Source organism: Ipomoea nil, unplaced genomic scaffold (assembly GCF_001879475.1).
Source record: "Ipomoea nil cultivar Tokyo-kokei standard unplaced genomic scaffold, Asagao_1.1 scaffold1447, whole genome shotgun sequence".
NCBI lineage: Eukaryota > Viridiplantae > Streptophyta > Magnoliopsida > Solanales > Convolvulaceae > Ipomoea > Ipomoea nil.
In genome coordinates this window covers 459,403-482,840 of record NW_017617875.1, presented here as the reverse complement: position 1 = coordinate 482,840, position 23,438 = coordinate 459,403, and the positions used below count along the sequence as shown (strand labels likewise).

At 38.8% G+C, this 23,438-nt stretch overlaps 4 protein-coding genes and 1 long non-coding RNA gene across 5 annotated transcripts; 4 read left to right on the top strand and 1 right to left on the bottom strand.

Annotated features, from left to right (window-relative positions):
- Positions 1–2,850: 2,850 nt before the first annotated feature.
- LOC109188626 (zinc finger MYM-type protein 1-like) lies at positions 2,851–3,744 on the top strand. The gene has a single exon (XM_019339255.1). It carries the CDS (start codon positions 2,851–2,853, stop codon positions 3,742–3,744), a length of 894 nt encoding a protein of 297 aa, XP_019194800.1.
- Positions 3,745–3,799: 55 nt separating this feature from the next.
- LOC109188625 (zinc finger MYM-type protein 1-like) lies at positions 3,800–4,813 on the top strand. The gene has a single exon (XM_019339254.1). The coding sequence runs from the start codon at positions 3,800–3,802 to the stop codon at positions 4,811–4,813; it is 1,014 nt and encodes a 337-aa protein (XP_019194799.1).
- Positions 4,814–10,703: 5,890 nt separating this feature from the next.
- Positions 10,704–11,654, top strand: LOC109188624. The gene has a single exon (XM_019339253.1). The coding sequence runs from the start codon at positions 10,704–10,706 to the stop codon at positions 11,652–11,654; it is 951 nt and encodes a 316-aa protein (XP_019194798.1).
- Positions 11,655–14,122: 2,468 nt separating this feature from the next.
- LOC109188599 lies at positions 14,123–14,945 on the top strand. The gene has a single exon (XM_019339230.1). The coding sequence runs from the start codon at positions 14,214–14,216 to the stop codon at positions 14,871–14,873; it is 660 nt and encodes a 219-aa protein (XP_019194775.1). The 5' UTR covers positions 14,123–14,213; the 3' UTR covers positions 14,874–14,945.
- Positions 14,946–15,773: 828 nt separating this feature from the next.
- On the bottom strand, positions 15,774–18,132 carry LOC109188600. Its single transcript, XR_002055457.1, has 3 exons — positions 18,057–18,132; positions 17,867–17,942; positions 15,774–15,980 (listed from the first exon to the last, which is right to left on the bottom strand). It is a non-coding gene; the product is annotated as an uncharacterized LOC109188600 (long non-coding RNA).
- Positions 18,133–23,438: the final 5,306 nt, after the last annotated feature.

The window sequence follows — 23,438 nt, the reverse complement described above, 5'->3', positions numbered from 1 at the left end:
TTATTTCCGGCAACGACTTTGTCATCTCGGTCGGCGTTAATTCAATTTTGGCAGCATCTTGGCATAAGAATTTCTACCTGTTCTTTAATTTGTTAATTCTTTGTTTTATTGGATTCGCCTAAATATTTTACAGTTCAGTAGTACTTTGCTAATTGTAATTGATTTTAGCATTTTGCAAACTTCAAGTTTTAGAATTCATTGGCATTTTTATATTGTTATTTTATTTTAGTTTATAAAATCAAGATTTCCACTTTGACTTGTCTACATAGGGAATCTTGTTGTTTCATCTGGGCTCTAATACTTATTAGAGTTTAAAATGCAGAATAGTAATGGTTATTCATTCACGACCTTGGGCTTTTCCATTTTGAATGATAATTACTTGCTTAGCATCTTTTAGTTGTGGTTTAATTATTTTGGCATTTATATTAGCCTTCGTTTATTCTGAGCATTTTCGTTTTAAGTAATTTTAATTTTAAGTTATTTAAATTGCTTAGTATCAATTCCTTGTGGGTTCGACTCTTGCCCTTAGCACACTATTACTTCAACTGACTCGTGCACTTGCGAGGACACATTAAAATTGTCCATCAGCTATATGTCTGACCCTCAAAATGCCAAATCACATACTAGTTATGTTTTCCTTTGTGGAGGTACAACTATATGTTGGAGGTCAATTAAGAAGACCCTAGTTGCTACCTCATCTAATCACTCAGAAATCATTGCTTTATATAAGGCCTCGCGAGGATGTGTATGGCTGAGTTCGTTGATACATCATATCCATAATTCGTGGTTGATACATCATATCCATAGTTCGTGTGGTATAGCGAACGGAGTTGACAACCCCACTGTCCTGTATGAGGACAATGTTGCATGTGTTGCACAAATGAGTAAACACATTGCGCCTAAGTTCTTTTACACGCATGAACTCCAAAAGAGTGGTGAAATCATTGTTGAAAAGATTCGCTCTAGTGATAATCTGGCAGATTTGTTCACTAAATCCCTGCCTACGTCAACTTTCGAAAAATATGTTCACAAAATTGGAATGCGTAAGCTTGGAAGGCTATTGTCTTCATGGGAGCGACAACATCTAGGCACTCATGAATATACATACATGAAAATCCTGAAAAGTATGCCCTAAAGGCTTATAGTTGTACTCTTTTTCCTTTAGCTCAGTTTTTCTTCCATTGAGTTTTTTTCTTAGGCAAAAGGTTTTTAATGAGGCAATTGGTGTAACATATTATGTTACATACTCTGTGTATTCTTTTCCTTAACTACGTTTTTCTCACAGGGTTTTTCTAGCAGGATTTTTAACGAGGTCTGAGTATGATTTGATAATGGCCAAGGGGAAGTGTTATAAATAATTACGAGTATATATTTATTGTAGTTAGTGGCCATTATCCCACTAAATATAGTTTTCCCCTATTTCCTAGTGAATGTAAAGGAATTATGGTTGTATTCAGAGATAGAGCAGAGAATGAATGAATGAAAATTTGGATGGTGTATTCTCTTTCTCTCTCTCTCTGAGCTTTTTCATTTTGCATTTTGCATATCATTCTTTACATTCAGATATATCACTACCTAGGCATACAACTTGCAATTAAAGCGTTACCATCCCGGGAAGGAGAGCTAGAGTAGGCCGAAATCACAATAAAAATATTATAATTAAGAAAACAAATGGTATATCTGTGGCTCTCTCTCAAATGGGAGGTCACATGTTCGAACTCCAGTGAGGGCATTGACTCTTTGTACTTCAATAGGTTGATAAAGTATGTATGGACAGATACTATATTGTAATATAGTCAGTAGTATTGAAAAAAGATATAATACTGGAAAACATTTTAAGTGAGTTTTGTTGGGTGACGAGAGAAACTCGTAGCCACAATCCAGGTGTGCACTGGGTACGTTGCCCCAAACTCAAGGACGGAACTATGTACTATGTGTAGGGGGCCTTACCCCCCCCCCCCCACCCCCACCCCCCAAAAAAATAGTATTAATATATATATATATATATATATATATATATATATATATATATATATATATATATATATATATTTGGCCCCTCCTAGTCTAGTAGAGTAGTAATAGCCTAGTATAGTAGTGTAGTACCATTGAGCCTCACAAAACAAATATTTTTTCTTCTGAAACCCCCAAGGCCCCAACAAATGTTGTCTTCCATTCTTCCACTCTTAGCTTTCGGTTTCATCTTCCTCAATCAACTATTCTTCTTCTCTTCAACAATGAATATGGTAATTTTTTTTTTCATTTGTTTTGAAGCTTTAAATAATTACTTTGTAAATTTGTATTATTATATATTTTGTGGAAGAGTACATTTATTATTAACTCCAATGTTCAAAGTTTATTTTCTTTAAGTTTATGCTTTTAGTTTTCTTCAATTAATGGCTAACATCAAACTAGTCGAGTAGGAAAGGTTGAGAAACACATTGAGAATTCATATTAAATAGCTGAGTGCGTTAGTCTATATACTAATACAATATAATAATTTCAAACAACAAAAATGAATTTAATTTGGTTGGCAAAAAAAAAAAAGAAAACAATTCAAAAATGTAAAACAGAAGTGAGAAGAAAGAAATTAAAGAAAAAGTAATGTTGTGGTCCTTGTGGAAGACATAATTTAAATAAATGAATTGAATGAATATACTATACTAATGAAATTAAATATTGTATATTTGTATCATATTAGTCTTAAAGTGTTTTGTCCTCATTTGTTTTATGTCATTACTTATATGTTTAAATGTTGAATTGACTTGGTTAGTTTAAATATTTAATTTACTTACCAAAATATTAATATTGTGATTAATTGTGAACATAGGAATTGAAGATTGAGCTATAATGAAAAGGACACAAAAAATTGATACTTTTTTTAAAAGAAAGAATTCTGAAGATTCATCATCTCAAGTAAATCCATCTACAAGTGTTGATCAATTGAATTCTGAAAGTCGTCCTGAAAAATCTCAAAGAATTGAAATAAATGAGAAGGTAGACATTCAAGCATTAGAACGTGATCCGGGATTGCGACTACCAATATGGATGTGCCCCGTTGACAAACGTGATGAAGTTAGGAGAGCTTATATCAAGGTCTGCCCATATCAATGTTTGCTTTCAAAGTATCCAAAATCTGGAGAAAAGCATCCTCGTAGTTTTCAAGCATCTTGGTTTAAATTATTCCCTTCTTGGTTAGAATATTCTCTTAGTAAAGATGTAGCATTTTGTCTACCATGTTATTTATTTCATACTCAAGATGGGCCTTCCGGATTGCATGCTTTTACTACCAATGGTTTTCGTTCATGGAAGAAAGTTAGAGATGGAAAAAATTGCTCATTTTTAGCACATATTGGAAAAGATCTCACCTCTCCTCATCGAAATGCTGAGAAAGCTTGCGCAGATCTCATGAACCAACAATCACATATTGCACAACATATTGAGAAATTCACATCTGAAGAAGTAGTTGAAAATAGACTTCATTTGAGAACTTCAATAGAGGCAACGAGATGGCTTGCATTTCAAGGATGTTCTTTTAGAGGTGATGATGAGTTAATAACATCAACAAATCGTAGAAACTTTTTAGAGTTATTGAGTTTCATTGCCTCTTTTAATGATGAAGTAACAAAAGTTCTTGATAAAGCTCCACGAAATGCAACATATACATCACCAACAATACAAAAACAAATTTTGCAAGTGTTGGCAACTAAAGTAAAAAAGCGCTATCTGAGAAGAAATTGGTGATGCAAAATTTTGTATCATTGTTGATGAAGCTCGAGATGAATCAAAGAAGGAACAAATGTCAATTGTCTTGAGATTTGTTGATAGAGATGGCTTTATACAAGAGCGATTCTTTGGAGTTGTTCATGTTAAGGACACTATTGCATCAACATTGAAAGAAGATATCTTTTCTATCTTATCTCGTCATAATATTCGAGGACAAGGTTATGATAGTGCAAGTAACATGCGTGGAGAGTGGAATGGATTGAAAGCTTTAATCTTGGATAAATGTCCTTATGCTTATTATGTTCATTGTTTTGCGCATCGATTGCAATTGGCATTAGTAGCTTCATCAAAAGAAGTCATCCATGTCGATCACTTTTTCACTAAGTTGAACTCCATTATTAATGTTGTTGGAGCTTCATGTAAGCGCAATGACCAGTTGAAAGCTGCTCATGCCTCAAATATTGCTCATTTGCTTAATATCGAAGAGCTTGAAAGTGGGAGGAGTCTTAATCAAATTGGTTCTTTACAAAGGCCCGGTGATACTCGTTGGAGTTCTCATTTGAAATCCATATCAAGTTTGATGAGAATGTTTAGTGCAACATGTGAAGTTTTACTTAATATTATTGAAGATGGAACTACACCTACTCACCGTGGAGATACCGATGCAGCTTATGAGGTAATGACTTCTTTTGAATTTGTATTCATTATGCACCTCATGAGAAAAGTTTTAGAGATTTCTAATATGCTTTGTCAAGCTTTGCAAATCCAATCTCAAGATATATTGAATGCAATGCATCTTGTGACATCTACTAAATTGCTTATTCAAAAATTAAGAGATAATGGATGGGATGAATTAGTTTCAACTGTGAAGTCTTTTTGTGAAAAAGTCAATATAAGTGTGCCAGATTTTGATGCTCAATATATTGCAAGAAGAGGAAGGGCTAGGAATCAACAAGATGAATTAACAGTTGGACATCATTACAAAGTTGATATTTTTAATGCGGTGATTGATTCTCAGTTGCAAGAGTTGAACAATAGGTTTGATGATAAAAGCAATGGAGTTAATTGTTCTGAGTTCATCCCTTGATCCAAAAGAAATGCGTATATCATTCAGAATTGATGACATTTGCAAGTTGGTAGAGAAGTTTTACCCACAAGACTTTGCAGATTATGAGATTTTGCAATTAAGAATGCTACTTGAACATTTTGAACATGTGCAACAACTTCCTGATTTTAGAGAACTATAAAGTATTTCTGATCTCTGTCAATGGATGGTGAAAACTAGAAAATTGGACATATATCCTCTTGTGTTCAGAATAATAGCTCTCATTCTCACGCTTCCCGTATCTACAGCTACTACCGAACGATCTTTTTTTGCCATGAAAATAGTCAAGACTACACTTCGTAACAAGATGGATGATCAATTTCTTAATGATTGTTTGTTAGTGTACATTGAAAAGCAAATTGCAAAACAATTTAGTATAGATTCAATTATAGATGATTTTCGTGATATGCAAGAGAGACGTTCTAAATTTTAGTATATTTGTAATGTAATGATCTATGTTGGTATATATTAAATGAATATTAATGTATTTAGTTGTTCAGTCTTAAATCGTGATTGGCCCCCCGAATCATATAATCCTGGCTTCGTCCCTGCCCAAACTGACCATCTTAACTAAGAAGAACAATAGGTCACTCCCTTGAGAAGTCGAACTTAGAACTTTGTGGTTATCAAAGCCAATAGCTTCACTAACTTGGTTGGGGTTATTTTATTAAGGGTCCATTTGAAAACTTGAAAAATATTTTCAGGAAAATGATTTCCAAACAATGACTCACTTCTGAAAAATATTTTAATTTCCGGTCTTTTACTGAAGTTTATAAAACTATTTTTTTATTTTGTGGTTCATTTCACTGTAAATAATAATAATAATAAGAATAAGAATAATAATAATAATAATAATAATAATAATAATATTATTATTATTATTATTATTATTATTATTATTATTATTATTATTATTATTATTATTATTATTATTATTATTATTATTATGAGAGATAAGAGAAAACAGAAAAATAAATAATTTAAAAAATATCTTTCGATTAAAAATTTAAGAAGACATTTTTCGTCAAATATGACACTTTTTTGTTTATCAGAATGAATAAAAAAAACTTCCAGAAATTATTTTTCATGCTTCCAAATGGATCAGATTTTTTTATTGGAATAAGGGTCAAATAGGCCATCGAACTGCACAAAATAAAACAATTAGGCCACTGAACTTAAAAAACCAACAATTGGGTCCCTAAACTAATCAATTTCAAACAATTCTTTCAATTTGAAGGTTTCCAACAGGTCAACAGGTCATCCTTCCAAATTAATTATTTTTTAAAATTTAAATTTTAAAAACTAATTATTTAAATTATTAAAAAAAAAAAAAAAAAAAAAAAAAAAAAAAAAAAACTGGTTCAACCGTCTCCGGTTGGATTCCAGTTTTTTTTTTTTTTTTTTTTTTTTTTTTTTTTTTTAATTTATAAATAATTAATTTTTAAAATTTATATTTTTTTTAAAATAATTAATTTGGGAGATGACCTGTTGACCTGTTGGAAACCTTCAATTTGGAAGAATTGTTTGAAATTGATTAGTTTAGGGACCTAATTGTTGGTTTTTTAAGTTCAATGGCCTAATTGTTTTATTGTGTGCAGTTCGATGGCCTATTTGACCCTTATTCCTTTTTTATTTGGTAAAATATTTTTATTTTTTTTCTTTTCAAAATTTGTGGTAACTTTTAATTAAGTTGTAATTATGTGAAGAAGTTGATGACTATTTTGACGATTACGGATGAACAATTATGGTGGTGAGTACGTGGTGGACACGCATTATGTATTTATGCATACAGCAAGCTGAATTAATAACACTTTCCCCAACAACCAACTAACAATTACATGTCAGATTTAATTAGTATTTTAAAATGATAATATTTTAAGGGAAAATAACATTTTTTTCTTCTGAGTTATATACTTATAACACTTTCTCCCTTAAATTATTTAAGTGGTTATTTTCTCCAGAAATGTTAAATAGACATATTTACCTTTAAAATAAATATTTGAAATAAATATTTTATTTATTTTCCTTCTCCAACAAATTATGATCACAATTTGATTCAAACCAAACAGACACTATAGCAACCCGACCAAAATATTTCAATTACAATTTAGAATCGAAACCCGATATTTTGAGTTTATTACAATCGCGAACCGGAACAATCGATTCATGTTCCGAACTAAAAAAAATAAAATACATTTATTGTTGAATTTAGACTATTTTAAAATTAAAAAATAAATTTTTAAAATAAAGACGGTTAAAAATTGCGAGCCGGATCCGGAACCACCAGTTCACGGTTTAGGATCCAGTTTTTTCAATTCATAATTTTAATAAACTGGAATCCAAATATTGGGTTCTGGATCTGAATCATAACCGAAACTTTTAATTCGATTGCTATAGTGTCCAATAAACTGGAATCCAAATATTGGGTTCTGGATCTGAATCATAACCGAAACTTTTAATTCGATTGCTATAGTGTCCGGTTCAGTTCGGACTGAACCGTGGTCATCCCTACGTATACGCAATAATTTGTTTAATTGAGGGACTAATATGCTTACCTGAATAATTTTTACTTTAAGGGTAGAAATGTCCATTTAATATATCAGGGGAGAAAATCACAATTTTTAGAATAATTGAGGGACTAATATGCTTACCTGAATAATTTAGGGAGAAAAGTGCTCTATATATATAACTCAGGAGAAAATGTATCATTTTCCATACTTTTAATTTCTCAATCATATATTCATATTTATAGTATGAAATTAGTCCTTCAATTATTGGAAGGAGCCAAGAATAGAGTTGTTGAGAATATTATCTTGTAGCATCAAATGCCTTCGATTTAAATGATGGCAACAAATGTCATCTAAATCTATTTGTAACAGTCAATTTAACTAAGGCTTTATTTAGCAAATGTAACTAAAATTAAATATTGAAAACTGATAAGTTAACTTATTTGAATTATAAGTGTTTTGTAAATTAATTGTTATCAAGGTTGATAAATGTCGAAAGATAAATCACTCATACACACACATAATAATTAAGTAATAAATACGTTTAGGAAAGTAGATATATTTTGTTAATTAAAAATAAAAGAGTTTCATAATAAAATATAAGTCTTAAATATTTTGTAAAAAAAGGAGACAGTCAATATTGACTTTATTTTTTTAATGATATGACATCTTCTCATTCATTGTTGGTGTATAGCATTTATACATCAGTGGTGCATCAAATATAAACCCTTTTAAAAAACTACATCACTTTTACAGTTTTACCAAATAAAACTTATAACATATTGCTAGATTAAAATAAGCTATATGAAACATAATTAAAAAATTGTCCGCACACACAATTTAGTTAGTACTTAATTAATAAATTATGATAAGAACACATAATTAATACCTGACAGCCAGAATATCGAAACACTATAAGACAAATAAAATACGAAAATGTGCAGATATTTGATTTACTAACAACTTTCGGTAGGTAAATAATTAAAATAAAATTTGTAATAAGTCTCTGATGGAGTCATGGAGACACTCATTATATTTTTAGTTTTTTTACACAAACTTTTGGCAGTGGCACTCAACATCGAACACCATAATTGACTATTTTAACGATGTTTCTCTTGTTTTGCGTGTTTTGCTAACTTGCATTGAATATGGAATGAGAACTAATTAACTAAAATTTGTTAAGGTTTTTTTTTTTTTTTCCTTTTCTTTTTCATTTCTTTTAAATTGCATGATTTAATTAAGAAGATTGGCGAAGTATCTTATACTCAGATAGCATATAGTGAAAAGTATATTTGAACAGGTACTACAATGTAATAACATTAAAAAAAAAATTGCTTAATTTAAATCTCTATACTAATAAATCTTTTATTTCAAATAATCATTATTTTTCGTCCATTTTGATGGAAAATCATAATGATGCCTATAAGAACAAATTTTCAAAATATAATTGACGGATATATTGGGAATCGACCCGAACCGACCCGAGGGCGCGAAGCAAGAACGGGTTCCGGGGCGGCGCCACGTACATTTTCCTACATACTTTGTCCTAAAATACTACTGTAATAGCCAATTCTACAGCATTTAATACAATCTACGGTCTCACGGCCTTTACTATATCATTCGTATCCTTATTCGGGTTAGTTAAGTCGGACATCCGGTTTAATTAATTCCATCATTGGTGCTCTTGTTGAGAGCTGCTGTACAAGCTTAAGCGCTCTCTCCACTATTGTTCATCGACAGCGATGGCACGATGGAGATCCAGCTCTCGTCATACCAATGGTTCCCGCGGCACCCAGCTCGTCGCGAACGGGAACGGCCCCAACGGGGCCCCCGCCCCCAGCTTCCAACCAGCCGCCTCCGCTAGGTCGGGGGAGGATTTGAGGGCCCAGCTCACCAACCACCATAGTAGTGGTGCGCCACCAGCACCCCCTGTCGCCCCCGCTCCGGCTCGCGCACTCATCCAGGAGGGGGTGGCGGTCTTTGAACAAGCTTCCACGGCGCTGGCGCATGTCGCGACGGGCCTTCGGGCAGAGGAACAAGCCGACCTAGGCGCCACCCGAGGGGCGCCGGCGTCACCTCCACTTCCTCCCACCCGTGGGCGCAGCGGTCCAAGCACCCGGCCACCCCAGGCACCTATCACCCAGGGGGAGGTCAACTCGCCTCGACCATCGGAGAGGCGGGGAGGAGGGGACTACCGCCGAGGCCGCCAGCGCGACGGCGATGGAAGGGCACCAACCCAAACCAGGCCCGCCCTGGAGAGGTTGGGCGATCACGTGTCGGCCCGGGACAGGCTGGGTCTGAGGCCAGCAAACGGGCCACCGGCGGAGGAATCATGCTCCCGCCTGCCACTGCGACAAGAATCGGCCACTCGGAGGTCGCCGAGCTATGGGTCACGCGCCCAGCCGCGACACGAGGCAGCTTCGCGTGGGTCTGCAGGGCGGGTCCCCCGACCCCACCCGCGACGTGAGCAGGCCTCCCGGGTCGAACGATCGGGTGAAACAAATGGTAGAGCTCCGAGCTCCTATCGGGTAGAGGTCGAGCAGCTGCGGAGGAGGATGGACGAGCTCCAGAAGAAGATCGATGAGAGGGACGGATCTCCAGAGCCCCAGGATATGTTGTCCTCCCCGTTCGCAAACGCCATCATGGAGGAGCCCTTACCTCGAGATTTTCGCTTTCCCCCCATTAAAGCGTACTCGAGGACCACGGACCCACGGGCACACCTGACCAGGTACAGGGCCGCCATGATGATCACCGAGGCAACAGACGCCATCCTATGTAGGGGGTTCTTCGCCACCCTGGACGGGCAAGCGCATGATTGGTTCGGATCCCTCCCGACGGGGTCCATCTCCACCTTTGCGGACCTCACCCGGCAGTTCCTTTCCCATTTCGCCACCAGCATACCGCGGAAGAAGCAAATTGCCGACCTGTGTGATTTGAAGCAGGGGAGCTCGGAGTCACTGGCCGAGTACCTCAGCAAGTGGAAGAAAGAGGCCATGGGGGTCGCCGACTTTGATGGGAAGTCGGCCATGGTGATTTTCCGAAACAACTTGAGGTCAGGCGCTTTTCACCAGGACCTCATCAGGTACCCCCCCCCCCAGGACCTATACCGACCTGATGGACAAGGCAGCAAGGTACGCTGACGCCGAGGCTGCCGAGAAGAGGAAGAAGGAACAGGAGGAAGGAAGAGGTCGAAAAGACAAGGCGCCCCAGGAGGAGCGCAAGGCGCCACGGCCACACCGACGTGAGTACGTTGAGGGGCCCAGGTTGAACCCCACACGCTATGTCACCCCGTTGACACAACCTGTGGGTACCATCTTGGCGCACGCGGAGGACCAGGGAATCGTGGTATTCCGAAGGAGGAGTGCATGAAGATATCGGCGAGGGGGGACCCCAATAAGTACTGCAGGTTCCACCGGCAGAAGGGGCACGATACAGACGAATGCATCCTCTTAAAGAGACAAATCGAGGAGCTCATCCAAATGGGTTACCTCGGCCAATTCATTAAGAGGCCCGGCCAGGCGCACGGCCAGAAGCAAGGCAATGTATGGAGGAAGGGGGGTGGCCAGGCGCCATCCACCTCGGCTCCCCGTAAGAAGGACCACTACGACAACAGCTCCGAGGAGGAGGAGAAGACAACAGAGGACTCCCAGCCCCCGAGGAAACGTACCATCTACGTCATCTTCGGGGGGCCCGAGGGAGGGGACTCGCCAGCCGAGCGGAAGAGGTGGGCGAGAAGCTTGTACGTGGGGGAGGTCACACGAACACCCCACGAGAAGAAACCAAAGAGGGAGCCCATCACGTTTACCGATGCCGACCTACCTGACTGGCCCCTCCCCCACCGGGACGCCTTGGTGGTCAAGCTGGACATCAACAACGTGGTGATGCACCGGGTGCTCGTGGACACGGGTAGCTCGGTCAACGTCATGTACCACGACACATTCACCCTGCTGGGACTCTCAATAGGGCAGCTGGAGCAGGTACGAACCCCCCTATCCGGGCTCACGGGGGACTCAATCGAGACAGAGGGGTCGATCACTTTGAAGGCGGAGATAGGCACCCCACCTCACACCAGGAGGTGGGAGGTCGAGTTCGTAGTCGTCAAAATCAACTGCGCCCACAACATCATTCTCGGCCGACCCGCCCTAGAGGACCTCAGGTGCGTGATTTCCATGGAGCACCTGTGCCTCAAATTCCGGACACCGACCGGGGTCGGGGTCGCCCGAGGGGACCAAAAGGTGAGCTGCAGTTGCTACTTGAAGGCGTGCCGCCAAATTGGTCAAAAGGACCACCAGGTCCACACCTGGACGGCCACGTAAGAGGAGGATCTTGGCATTGCTATTCTAGGAGGGGGACCCCCTCCCCCAATAATGTCTTGGTGAACGACAATAAGCGGAATAAAGTTTCATGTCACGAAACACGTTGTGAGTAGGACCCTTGTTACGAAGTTGGTTCTCCAAAAAAAAAATATATAAAAAATCATGAAATAATGGGGGAACGAGTGCTCACTCATGACTTCCCCCCGCGGACCCTAAGGGGGCACGAGGTCCGACCTCGCGTACCAACCCCGACGGAGGACGCACCCTAAGGGGGCACGAGGGTCGACCTCGCGTACCAACCCCGACGGAAGAGCCCGGTGGCACAGTCCGAAAGGACTTGGCCCGAGCGGCTAACGCGCACCCTAAGGGGGCACGAGGTCTAACCTCGCGTACCAACCCCGACGGAGGAGCCCGGTGGCTTGGTCCAACAGGACTGGGCCCAAGCGGTTAGGCGCACCCTAAGGGGGCACGAGGTCCGACCTCGCGTACCAACCCCGACGGAAGAGCCCGGTGGCATAGTCCGGAAGGACTTAGCTCGAGTGGCTGAGGTACCCTAAGGGGGTACGAGGCCGGACCTCGCGTACCAACCCCGACGGAGGAGCCCGAGTTCCTAGGCTTGAACGAGCCCGGACGGAGCGGCTATCGTACCCTAAGGGGGCACGAGGCCGGACCTCGCGTACCAACCCCAACGAAGGAGCCCGAGTGCCTAGGCTTGAACGAGCCAGGACGGAGCGGCTATCGCACCCTAAGGGGGCACGAGGCCGGACCTCGCGTACCAACCCCGACGGAGGAGCCCGAGTGCTTAAGCTCGAACGAGCTAGGACGGAGCGGCTATCGCACCCTAAGGGGGCACGAGGCCAGACCTCGCATACCAACCCCGATGGAGGAGCCCGAGTGCTTAGGCTCGAAAAAAAAAATCAGGGGCGGTTTGGAGGACCTCAGCCCTAGGCCGAGGTCGAGGTCAGCCCGACCTCGGCGTGGCAGGTCGGCACGCGAGGTCGGCCGACCCCGGGGTTGGCACGACCTCGGCGCCGGAGGATGGCATGACCTCGGCAGAGGGGGACGACCGTCGCCGAGGCTGACCCCGGCGTGGCTTGAGCCCGGGAGGTCGGCCGAGGGGCCACGGAGGCGCGGCCTGCAGGCCACCCCCGTGTTAGCGTCACGGTGACGCCACCGCGCCGGCGCCGTGACGGAGTGACATGGCAGAGACGCGGCGGTGCGTATGCGTCCTAGCAGATGGAGGAGTCATGTTCCGGATGGAGTTTTCATCATTATCACAAGAAGTGCACTTTGACGTCACCTATAAGCCTGGGACGCGGACATCTCGGGGTCGGCATTTTGGGGGGTCGGCCGGAGCATCTACTCTCCTTCACTGACGATTACTCGCAGCTCGGAGAGTGGGGGACTGATGACGGATATATTGGGAATCGACCCGAACCGACCCGAGGGCGCGAAGCAAGAACGGATCCCGGGGCGGCGCCACGTACCCGCCCCGGCCGAGGCCTCGCCACGTGACCCCCGCACGGGCCACGTTGGAGGCCGGGCCTGCCTCTCCAGGAGGCCGGGCCGACCTCCACATGGGCCCGGCCTGAGCCCATGATGAGCTCGGCCTGGCGCGATCGGGCGCGGTCAACTCCAGATCCAACTAACCCCCCGTTTTAGGGGGAGGCGGTTGGGGGCTTGGCTTGTATAAAAGCCCCCCTCCTTGTCCTAACAAGGGACACGCTATCTACGCTCTACATTTTCCTACATACTTTGTCCTAAAATACTACTGTAATAGCCAATTCTACGACATTTAATACAATCTACGGTCTCACGGCCTTTACTATATCATTCGTATCCTTATTCGGGTTAGTTAAGTCGGACCCCCGGTTTAATTAATTTCATCAATAATAATTAAAAAATTTCACATAAAACTTTATTGTTTTTTTTTTTGAAAGGTAAAACTTTATTGTTAAAAATAATATATTCTTTTATTTGTCTATTAAAAATATAACTATACAATTACTCATGTTTTTATTCGAAAAAAAAAATCGAAACTTAACCCCTTTTAATCAACGCACAACTTTTTGTCCTAGGCTAAAAAACAAATAAAGTATTAATTTTACTTGTGAATTTTCTATTTCGGTGTTATTTTCATTTTTCATTCTTGATTATTAACTTTAATTGATTAAGTTTAATTCAAAAATGCTTGAAGTGTGCAGTCGTGGGAATGAATTAATTTTAATGAAATTCCATACAATTGTTTTTTAAAACAGGCATGCGTGACTCTTTACAAATAATATCTGTTCTATACTTTCACAGTCTAAACATTAATGTTTTCACCATCAGATTTAATCTTCTGAGCACCTATTTGAAATGGTACCACAATGCAAACCTAATTTATTTTTTTAAAAAAAAAAAAGTCAAAAGTAGTATTAATTGGCTTGGAAAATGGGAAATGTATCACTTAAGTCAATATTGGCAAGAGATTAAGCCCCACCAGACAATATAATATAGAATGAGCTACGCACAACGGCACAAGTGTTGCCTTCACAAAAAAACGCGTCCGAAGAGACGATGGAGAGAGACCAAGTGCGACCACTAGCTCCGGCGTCGGAGCGGCTGAGCAGCGACGATTTAGAAACAGTTTCGAATACCCAAAAGAAGGAATTCCGGCGGAAGCGATGCCTGAAGTGCGGCGCCTGCCTGGCCGCCCTCCTCCTCATTCTAGCCACCCTCATCGTCGTTCTCATCTTCACCATTTTTCGAGTCAAGGAGCCCATCATCCGCCTGAACGCCATGACCGTGCAGAATCTCGAGCTAGCAAACGGGGCGCCGAAGCCGGGCAGCAACGTGACCCTAACCGCCGACGTCTCCGTGAAGAACCCAAACCTGGCGTCTTTCCGGTACAGCAACACCAGCAGCAGCCTGTCGTACCGCGGCACGGTGGTGGGCGAGGCGAGGGCTCCGCCCGGGAAGACGAAGGGGAGGCGAACGTCGAGGATGAACATAACGGTGGATATCGTAACGGACCGGATCCTTTCCCAGCCTAGCTTGATCGGGGATATCAGCACTGGATTACTGACAATGGATAGCTATACCAGAGTGGGTGGGAGGATGAAATTCTTAAAGGTCATAAGCAGATATGTGGTGGTGAAGATGAACTGCACTGTTACTGTGAACATCACTACCAGGAGCATTCAAACTCAAAAGTGCAAGCGGAAAGTTAAGCTCTAGATTGACTATCATTCAAGGAGAGAATTAGTTACTATGTTTAATGGTGAAAATTTTGGATTATACCCAAAAAAATAATTAGATGGAGTACTATTTGTTTCAGATGTGTAGTGCTTGTATCCATTTAGAGCATTTTATTGTTTTTTTTTTTTATTTTTATTTTTAATTTCTATATATATGTATATGAATAGTCTATGTACCTTTGTCAATGTCATTAGCTAGTCTACCCTCCTGTGTTGCATGGATATAATATAATAATAGTTATACACGGCACATATCAATTGAAAATAAATTTTTGATCCTAACTGATCATTGTTTTAGAGTAAAAAGACTTTTTTGATCCTAGACTTAATAGTGGCATGGACAATTTTGGTTCTCCATAATAAAATCAGACAATTTATGGACATTCTTATTGTGACGAGAACAATTTTGATCATTCGTCACTCTTTCTGTTAGATGCCCTGTTTGAGAGGGAGTATTTGTATCTTTTCATCATACCTCCTTCTTGAGTGAGGTTAGGCATGGAAGACAACATAGTATATAGTATATTTCTAATAAGCCGAGATTAGCTGTGAATGTCCCAACAGGGACGCCTTGGGCTTCTATGTCTCTATTTATTGGTCTCTGTTGACATTTAAGCAGTTTGGGTCGCTCGAGCTCCCCAGTCCCCAAACCCAGCTCTCAACCTCACAATTGTCAGTGGAATCTTCCCGGACGCACCTGATTTTGCCTGTCGGGGGATTTTCCAGTTGTAACACCCCACTTTTCTTAAACTTAATTACAGTTCTAAAACTAATTTAAGATAAACCAAGCAGTGGAAAATCAAACTTAATTAACAAATCAGTGGGAATGTCACCGCCACAACCACCTCCCCACGGTGATTGCACAGGCTAAGGATAGAACTAAATCATCAAGTCAAACTAACATTCGAAATTACTAAATTAAGGTAACTTGGGGAAAAGTATCCCGGTGTCTAACTGTCTATCACCAAACATAAAAAAACAAAAGTCTACAACCATAATCTATAACACCATAAAATAAAACAAGAGTTTAGACTACTAGATCAACTACACTAGTCTAACTCGAACAACTCTCAAATGTTGGGCCCACCTGAAAGGGGTTTTGCAAAACAACAAGTAGACAAGTAGAAAACACGCGTTAGCACGAAACTAAGTATAACCACACTCAACCCTGTAAAATACTACAGTATATACTTTGGAAAAAAAAAATTTATTCGCATTCTCAAATTAAGCAATTCAATCACTTAGATAAACTTTAAGATAAACCACAAGCTTTCTATATGCTCGCAACATATAATATCAACAGACATGCTTCATCAATAAACAACTTAACAACATAATCATACTAACACATAATCAACATAGCAAAACTCAACTCTATAGAATAACTCCATAACAATCTCATGCAATCAAGTTCTCAACATGCAATTAAGAGATATCAACTTCAATATGCAACTAAGGCAATCATACTCAATATATAATCTCGGGTAATCATTCTCGATATACAATCTACTGCAAACATTCTCATTATGCAATCTCGTGCAACACTATACTCAAATGCAATGAAATGCTATAAGTATACATATACTCTCGTTGTAAATAGAGTACTTTTCTGTGGAGGTTTCTTAGAGCCACAAGGACTCGCTTACTTTCATTTCTTAGAGTCGCAATTACTCGCTTTATTTACAAATGGATGAGGTAGGAACTTCACCGTAGCGTGAACGAACTTATCCCGGTACGGCCTCTAGCCGATTTATGCTCAATCTCATCCACCGAACCACTCTCTTGGTTCTAAACTCAACTATGTGGAATCAGGTATCAAACTTTTAGCATGTACACCCCCTGACTAGGATTCCAAGCCTGGCGGGCAGTTTCCAACCTCGTAACGTGGGAATACACCGCGTTACAAAACATCGGATCGCAATATCCGGTCAACATCATCCGAAAGGACATAGTCCCAACGGGTCCTCCAAAACCTCACTTATATATATATATCATGCACCAAACTTATGCATGTCACATCTCAACAACTTCTCAATGCAACAAAGTAATGACATTCCGCATGCTCATGAATTTTGGAAAATAATACTTAGGCTCACGTTGGCCATATATGCACTTTATAAAACATGGTATGCTTGGAAATCTAATTTACTAAACACATGCTCCAATTTTAGATATCACTGTGAACTTCCAAAGAACACATAATCATGCTTGGATTGAAAAATAACATACTCTGTACATTTCTACTATCGAAACAGACTACAATTTCCATTGAACATAATACACACTTTAGTCATGCTTTTCTAACAATTCTCATTCACAAAATGTTCATGCTTCTCTATTTAATACTCAAATAGCATCAGGAAGATATTAACAAGCAAATCCCATAGGCAGTGCAAGTCTGATGAACTCAAAATAACATTAAAATGTAAATCACTTCATCGCAATTTCTATCATAACATGCTCATTTCTAATCCAAATTCAACGAAATCAAAGGCCAAACGTGCGTCATGACGATCCCAAGGTACCGAGCCACAAGGGCCCGTGACACCCGGTCCGAATCGACACGTAGCTGAGCCACAAGGGCCCGGCCACTGCACAGGTAGCCAGCAACGGTCCTAGCGGCGGGGCTAGGGAAGCTCCGCCGCCTGGAGCCGTCCAGCGGCGGCCTAGGGCCACGACCCTTGCCAAGGGTCGTCTAGTCGCGGCTCTAGCCAACGGCTCTCCTTGTGGGCCGTTGGCTAGGCTCGTGACTTCCACTGGTACACACTGAGAGGTGCACCAGTGGCTCCTTCTTCACCTGTAAAGCCAAACCAGACAAATAACCACCTCCAAATCAACAACAACACATCATACAACATCAACAAGACATCCAATAGCTCAAACACACAACATTCTAGCATTTCTACTCATTTCTAGTTATTTCACAGTGGCTTCACAGAGCCAAGACTAAGTTGGGAGTCCATGGGGTTATACCTTTGTTGTTTCCTCTTCTTGTTGGGATTCCTCCTTCTTCCCAAGTTAGCCACTACCTCTTTCACCTCATAGACACCTCAAACAAACCACACAACAACCCTTAAGAACAAGAACCTCAGAGATAGGAAGCTAAGGAAGGTAAGCTAGATGGAAATGAATGAATGGATGAGGATAAGCCTAAGAAACTTACTGTTTTCTTCTTGGTTTTGTTGCAGAGTTCTTGGTGGGAAGACAATGATGAAATCAGGAAGAAATGTCTACTAACTATTCATTTTATAGTGGCTGAAAACCCTAGGTGAATCAACAATGATTGGTGGAGGGCAAAATGGTAATTTGGCTTGGCTTCTAAAAGTATCAGGCAAGGAGAGGTGGAGTGTAGTGGTTCACCAAGCTTCATGGACTAAGATCTAGAATCATTGCTTTAAATAGTTTTGGGGTCAAAAATACATTTTTCCAAAAATACTATCTGCACAACCACTTAATTTAGATTTCTCAGATTTCTCCCGGTTTCACTCAGATTGACTTTCGGATCAGAAACTTGGTACGCAATGTACCCGAGAATTTAGGACTTTTGAATTAAAATAAGTTCCGATGTTGAATTCATTTAAAATGTAACTCAAAATAATTTATTCAAACACCAAATTTATCTCAAAAATTTTTAATAGAGTAAAAATGACTATTTTAGAATTTCTTAAAATTGGATTTATAAAATTAAATTTGACGTGGCCGACTGCCTTGTAACTCTCCGGCGGAACAGGTAGCCAGATATAGGCGGGGCTAGTTTGGTTGATTTTCAGAGTCTCACTGCTCCATACAAGAGCGCAATCACTCGGCAGCTTGAGAATGTCGTCACCGCCGCTACTGTTGTCCTTTCCGACCAAAACCCAACCGAAAAGCGGCTGGTTGTTGGGCTGCTTGTAGTAACCCAGAACGGAAAAACCGTGTGCGATGGACAATGGCTCAAAGATTTTCGCCTCCAGGTTGTCGGACCCTCCTTCGTACGTTACCCAAACCTCGTCGAAAGCTGAAATCTGGCAACCATGGAGCCCTCCCAGATCAATATATCCACTCCCAAATTCACCGCCTGTACATAACATACAAAAAACACTGCAAAGATCAGAACTTTAATTTGAGAAACAACAAACTTAAAGAATGGTCTAACAATGAACAATAATGACAACTAACGTTATTATATTCATCAAGAAAGTTGAGAATATATATGCAGAAATTAAAGGACCTGAGAGGCCAAGTGGGCAATGGGGAAGGAAGCTTGAAAGCGAAATCAATGTCGTTCTAATAGCTCAGAAGGACATTGAAAAGACACAAATACCCCTCTCAAAACGGGGCATCTAACGAGAAGAGTGATGGAAGACTAAAATTGTCCTCGTCACAATAACAATGTCAACAAATTGTCTGTTTTTTTTTTTTTTTTTTATGGAGGACCAAAATTGTCAGTGTCACTATAAGTTTAGGACCAAAAATATCTTTTACTCATTGTTTTAATTGAATATCTAACTTTATAACTAGTTTTCTCCTCATCAATTCTTTTTTTTTTTTTTAACGAAAAAATATCTAATAAGTCCTCAAAGTATGCATGAAACAACAATCAGGCTACTAAATTTATAAAAATAAAATAAAAATTCGAATTGACTACTTCAACGGTTCGCTTTGAATTTGATGTAGTTGAGTGAATTTGTCAAATTAATACAATTGAACCTTTTAACCGAAAATCAAAATAAAAATCTATTAACTTAAAACCAATATTGAACCTTTTAACGGAAAACCAAAACCTATATAGTTTGAAGGGGGTGCAATACTCTTGAAACCTAATTCTCTCGAAATTTCTCTTTATGTCTCACAAAACATTGCTTTTTTTTTTTTTTTTTTTTAGCGTTTCTTCATCCGGTGATCGACGACCTTTGGCCGAAGCTTTGTGTCTTTGACGGAGCTTTGTTTCTTAGCCGGCGATCTCCTTTTTTTTTTTTTTTTTTTTTTTTTTTAATTTCATAATAAAGTCCAGTACCGATTCAGCCACCAATCCTTCAAGGAAGTTGCGGTAGTTCCAAGGATCTAAAGCTTAAGGATTCCGCCAAATCTGGATAAATAAGTGGTTTTATTCCCGTGGATCCGTAAAATAAAGTTCAAGAGGTGTACTGCTGCTTCCTTTTTCTTTCATGTTCTATTTTTTCTTGTGTTTTTCTCTCGTTTTTGTGACGAGTTTGTTTTCCTCTCGTTTCTTTTGACGAGTTTGTTTTCCTCTTGTTTCTTTTGACGAGTTCTTTGCTTCATAAGTGTGAAACATATAAGTTGGTCATGACGTATGTGAACTTCATCCTGGGTGACAAAGATGACAATGTAAAAGTGCATCTTCATCTCAGCTCGATAGATATATTGTCAATGAACGACAGATGGAAAACATATACTCAGGTGGTGTAAAAGACTTTTCAACCAAAATTAGTCTTGACTACATTTGATCAATTCTTCAATAATATTAAAGAAGCGTTAAATTCATCTAATGAATTCAGCTTCAAATTTGTGAAACATTCTGCGATTCAAGTTCTTTGTAGCATTGCTAGGAAAGTTGTTTACATGTCTGACTGTAAGGAATGGTATACCTTTCTATCTATCCTATTTGTAATCGCTTCAGTATTATGTATACATATCTATCCTATTTGTGGGGTAATTCCAGCTAAATTGGTGAGGTTGTTGAGTTGGTAACCAAAAAGTTACAAGTCTGACTTCCAACGGGGGCGACTTATTAACTTTATAATAAACACATAATTTAATACCTTAAAATACATAATATGTTAACTGTAGACATAATCTGGATATTGTTTTGAAATTGAGTCCATAATGCGAGGTCGACCCCAATTGATTTTCCGAGGCAAATTATTGTGTGGACCATGATCCACATAATTGTGTGGACCATGAACATCAGGTACATTTTTAATATATTAAAAGTACAATAGTTTTGTACTGAAGGTACATTATATAAAATAATGTACTCTTAATATATTAAAAATGTACTTTTCAAAAATGTAGTTGAAGTACATAAATAATGCATCCTTAGTATATTTAAAATGTACCTTTTATTTATGGCCACACAATTGTGTGGACATGGTCCATGTAATAATGATTGACGAGGGCAAATTTTTATATGGACCATGGTTCACACTGGGTTATGTGGACTATAAAATATATATATATATATATATATATATATATATATATATATATATATATATATATATATATATATATATATATATATATATATTTAATATACTAAAAATATATTATTTGTATACTGAATGTACATTTTACAAAATAATATATTTTCAGTATTCAAATAATGTACTTTCAATTAATACATGATACAATTTTAATATACTAAAAGTACTAAATATACATTATTTGATAGTATACAAAGTAATATACTTTCAATACTCAAATAATATATTTTCAAAATAATGTACTTTATATATACAAAAAATGTACCTTTTATTTGTGATCCACACAACTGTATGGACCATAGTTCATGCATATTATTCTATGGAGCCGGGTCCACCTTGTAAGGTAGACTCGGGTCCAAAACGGCGTCGTTTTCCTACAAAACGATGCCATCTTACTTTTTTTTTTTAAATCACTTTTATTTTTTTTTTATTTTTTAAAACAATTTTGAATGTTGATGTTGTTCTGACTTAGCTACACAATTTACATACTAACAGGACGTTTGGTTGGAATGAAGGAATTAAGGGGGAAAGGAATTGTAATTCGGTGGGAAAAGAATAAGGTGGGAATAAAGTAGAAATTACATTTACATTGTTTGGTAGGGAGAAATAATGGAAATGGGAGAAGTGATATAAAGACTAAAATACCCTTATATAATAATATTAATTATAACATTCAAAGGGCAAGTATGTCATTTACTTCCTTTTCCCTTTTCATTGTATGGATGAATTCATTGAATTGCAATTCATAGGGGGGACCTATGAATTGCAATTCAATGAATTGAGGGAATTGTAATTCCATGCAATTACAATTCCCTCCAACCAAACAATGTAGTTTATCATTTCATTGAATTGCAATTCAATGCTAATGCAATTCATGCCAACCAATGTTAACATATATATAATTGATTACATTGTTTTGTATTCACAAGTTCATTTCAAATACTACAGTCACACAATATTAAACATATTAGGATTTGATAACCTTGTATTGTATTCAAAAATTTCCTTCTACAATTATTACTTTTTTTAACTTAGAAACACAATTTATATTTTAAAAGTTCACAATTTCATACTATAAATACACAATTTATAGGTCGTTTAAGACTAGGGTCCACCTTGCAAGGTAGACCATAGTCCATGGTATAACAACTCATAGTTCATATCATAATGATTGGGCAACGAGTAATCATTCGTTATATCGTGGACCGCGATGCATGTGCACCGCAGTCAAAACGACATCGTTTCTTTAAGTAAAGAAACGGAGTGCCGTTACGGTTAACGGAGCGCGCATTTTTTTGTGTGTTAATTACCAACTGAAACTACAATGTATCTAAACTGACACTACAGTGTATCTAAACCGACATTGCCTTACGTATTATTTTATAGATTATCAAATGAAACTGCAGTTAATCAAAATGATACTGTAGTTGTGGTGAAATGAAACTGCAGTTATATCAAAATGATACTGTAGTTGTGGTGAAATGAAACTACAGTGTATATAAAATGAAACTGAATAATATTTCACATATTTGAGTGTATATTATGCAATGAATCTGTAGTTATATCGAAATGATCATGTAGTTGTGTTTTAATGAAACTATAGTGTATATAAAATAAAATTAAATAACATTTTCACATATTTGAGTGTATAAATGTTGAATGAAACTGTAGTTATATCGAAATAAAACTGCAGTTGTGTTGAATTGAAACTGCAGTGTATAAAAAATGAAACTGAATAACAGAGTTACTTTTTGCGAAACGGCACGAAAAGGGTGCCGTTTCTTTTCATTAAACAAAACGATGTCGTTTTGAAGCTCGGAGCATAATCGATTATGCACCGTGGTGCACGATATAATTTGCCACGAATAATGATTCAGGCCTACGGTTTACCAATCATTATTGTGTGGACCATGGTCCACACAAGTTGTGTAGATCATAATTTGTATAATGTAAAATAATGTACATTCAGTACAAAAATAATGTACATTATATTCAGGGGATGTACATTATTTTTGTATTGAGTGTACATTATATTATATAATGTACATTCAATACAAAAATAATATACATTTAATATATTAAAAATGTACTTTTTATTATGTCGTGATCCACACAATAATTTGCCGTAAAGTACCCCAAAAGAGATCAAGGGACAATGAAAGGCCCAACTGAAACAGTTTTCGTATAATTAGTATGGTTAGGGCAATGGGTAATGATTCAGGCCAAGTGCCCAACTGGTGCCCCAGATGGGATCAAGGGAAAATGAAAGGCCTAACTAAGTAACTCAGGACAAATTATTCTGTGGAACTGTGTCCATCTTGCAAGGTGAATATGGTTTT